The sequence below is a fragment of the Parus major genome, unplaced genomic scaffold (assembly GCF_001522545.3).
Source record: "Parus major isolate Abel unplaced genomic scaffold, Parus_major1.1 Scaffold636, whole genome shotgun sequence".
NCBI lineage: Eukaryota > Metazoa > Chordata > Aves > Passeriformes > Paridae > Parus > Parus major.
The window spans coordinates 7,840-10,804 of record NW_015379521.1 but is presented as its reverse complement, the minus strand read 5'-3'; the positions used below and the strand labels follow the sequence as shown (position 1 = coordinate 10,804).

At 66.3% G+C, this 2,965-nt stretch overlaps 1 protein-coding gene across 1 annotated transcript in view; it reads left to right on the top strand.

Moving 5' to 3' along the window:
• Positions 1 to 51: 51 nt before the first annotated feature.
• LOC107199383 (DNA-directed RNA polymerase II subunit RPB1-like) overlaps positions 52 to 2,965 on the top strand; it is an 8,702-nt gene continuing 5,788 nt past the window's right edge. The window contains exon 1 of the mRNA XM_015616707.3: positions 52 to 300. Within this exon, the coding sequence (XP_015472193.1) occupies positions 91 to 300 (210 nt within the window). The 5' untranslated portion in view covers positions 52 to 90. The remainder of the gene's footprint in view (positions 301 to 2,965) is intronic.

Below are 2,965 nucleotides of genomic sequence, written 5' to 3'. Positions count from 1 at the left end.
GATTTGGGGTCATTTTGGGGTTGTTTGGGGTCCCCTCCGGGGTTCTGTGCGGGTGACATTTCCCCGTGCCCCCAGGCCCACCCCGGGGAGATGGTCGGCGCTCTGGCCGCGCAGTCCCTGGGCGAGCCGGCCACGCAGATGACCCTCAACACCTTCCACTACGCCGGGGTGTCGGCCAAGAACGTCACGCTGGGCGTGCCCCGCCTCAAGGAGCTCATCAACATCTCCAAGAAGCCCAAGACGCCGTCGCTCACCGTGTTCCTGCTGGGCCAGAGCGCCCGCGACGCCGAGCGCGCCAAGGTGGGGCCGGGGAACGGCCGGGGAACCGCGGGGAATGGCTGGGGAACCGTGGGGAACGGCTGGGGAACTGCTGGGAACTGCAGGAAACCACGGGGAACCACCGGGGAACTGCGGGGAACCACCGGGAACTGCTGGGGAACCACGGGGAACGGCCGGGGAACAGCCAGGGAACCGCTGGGGAACCACCGGGGAACAGCGGGGAAACAGTCGGGGAACCACCAGGGAACAGCCGGGAACCGCTGGGGAACCACGGGGAACCACGGGGAACTGCTGGGAACCACTGGGAACCACGAGGAAACCACCAGGGAACTGCAGGGAACCACTGGGAACCGCTGGGAACCGCGGGGAACAGCTGGGAACCACTGGGAACCACGGGGAACAGCTGGGGAACGGCTGGGGAACAGCCAGGGAACCGCTGGGGAACCACCGGGGAACAGCGGGGAAACAGTCGGGGAACCACAGGGAACAGCCGGGAACAGCCGGGGAACCGCTGGGGAACAGCTGGGGAACTGCGGGGAACAGCCGGGAACAGCCGGGGAACTGCTGGGGAACAACGCTGGGCAGCTGGGGGGAACCGTGGGGAACAGCCGGGAACAGCCAGGGAACCACGGGGAACCACCGGGGAACTGCGGGGAACCACCGGGAACCACTGGGGAACCACCGGGGAACAGCGGGGAAACAGTCGGGGAACCACGGGGAACAGTCGGGGAACCACAGGGAACAGCCGGGAACAGCCGGGGAACCACTGGGGAACAGCCGGGAACAGCCAGGGAACAGCTGGGGAACCACTGGGAACAGCTGGGGAACTGCTGGGAACCGCAGGAAACCACGGGGAACTGCTGGGAACCACCGGGGAACCGTGGGGAACGGCCGGGAACAGCCAGGGAACCACGGGGAACCACCGGGGAACTGCGGGGAACCACCAGGAACCGTGGGGAACAGCCAGGGAACCACAGGGAACGGCTGGGGAACCGTGGGGAACAGCCGGGGAACCACGGGGAACAGCCAGGGAACCACGGGGAACCGCGGGGAACTGCGGGGAACCACCGGGAACTGCGGGGAACCACTGGGAACCGCTGGGAACCGTGGGGAACAGCTGGGAACCACCGGGGAACCACCAGGGAACGGCTGGGGAACCGCGGGGAACAGCTGGGAACCACTGGGAACCACGGGGAACAGCCGGGGAACGGCTGGGGAACAGCCAGGGAACCGCTGGGGAACCACCGGGGAACGGCCGGGGAACAGCCAGGGAAGCGCTGGGGAACCACCGGGGAACAGCGGGGAAACAGTCGGGGAACCACAGGGAACAGCCGGGAACAGCCGGGGAACCACTGGGGAACAGCCGGGAACAGCCGGGGAACAGCTGGGAACCACGGGGAACTGCTGGGAACCGTGGGAAACCACCAGGGAACTGCAGGGAACCACCGGGGAACCACGGGGAACAGCCGGGGAACCACAGGGAACCACCGGGGAACAGCTGGGGAACAGCCGGGGAACCACAGGGAACAGCCGAGGAACAGCCGGGGAACCAGAGCTCTGGGGGTTTCTGGTGGGGTGGGGTGGTCTGGTGGTGGCCATGTGGGTTGGTGTCCTCACAGCCCCGTGGTGGCCCCGTGGCTTCATGTCCTCATGGTGGCCCTGTGGCTTTGTGTCCTCATGGTGGCCCCGTGGCTTCATGTCCCCGTGGTGGCCCCGTGGCTTCATGTCCCCATGGTGGCCCCATGGCTTCATGTCCTCATGGTGGCCATGTGGCTTCGTGTCCTCATGGTGGCCCCGTGGCTTCGTGTCCCCATGGTGGCCCCGTGGCTTCATGTCCTCATGGTGGCCCCGTGGCTTCGTGTCCCCTTGGTGGCCCCGTGGCTTCGTGTCCCCATGGTGGCCCCGTGGCTTCGTGTCCTCATGGTGGCCCCGTGGCTTCGTGTCCTCATGGTGGCCCCGTGGCTTCGTGTCCTCATGGTGGCCCCGTGGCTTCGTGTCCCCATGGTGGCCATGTGGCTTCATGTCCTCATGGTGGCCCCGTGGCTTCGTGTCCCCATGGTGGCCCCATGGCTTCATGTCCCCATGGTGGCCCCGTGGCTTCGTGTCCCCATGGTGGCCCTGTGGCTTTGTGTCCCCATGGTGGCCCTGTGGCTTCATGTCCTTATGGTGGCCCTGTGGCTTTGTGTCCCCATGGTGGCCCTGTGGCTTCATGTCCTTATGGTGGCCCTGTGGCTTCATGTCCCCATGGTGGCCCTGTGGCTTCATGTCCTTATGGTGGCCCCGTGGCTTCATGTCCCCGTGGTGGCCCCGTGGCTTCATGTCCCCATGGTGGCCCCGTGGCTTCGTGTCCCCATGGTGGCCCTGTGGCTTTGTGTCCCCATGGTGGCCCTGTGGCTTCATGTCCCCATGGTGGCCCCGTGGCTTCGTGTCCCCTTGGTGGCCCTGTGGGTTGGTGTCCTCACGGCCCCGTGGTGGCTCCTTGGTGGCCTCATGGCTCTGTGTCACCTCTGTTCTCACAGCCCTGTGGTGGCCCCATGGCTTCATGTCCCCATGGTGGCATCCTGTGGCTTTGTGTCACCTCTGTGTCCCCATGTCTTCCATGTTCCCATGTCCCTGTTCCCTCAGGACATCCTGTGCCACCGTGTCCCCAATGTCCCCAATGTCCCCAATGTCCCCAATGTCCCCA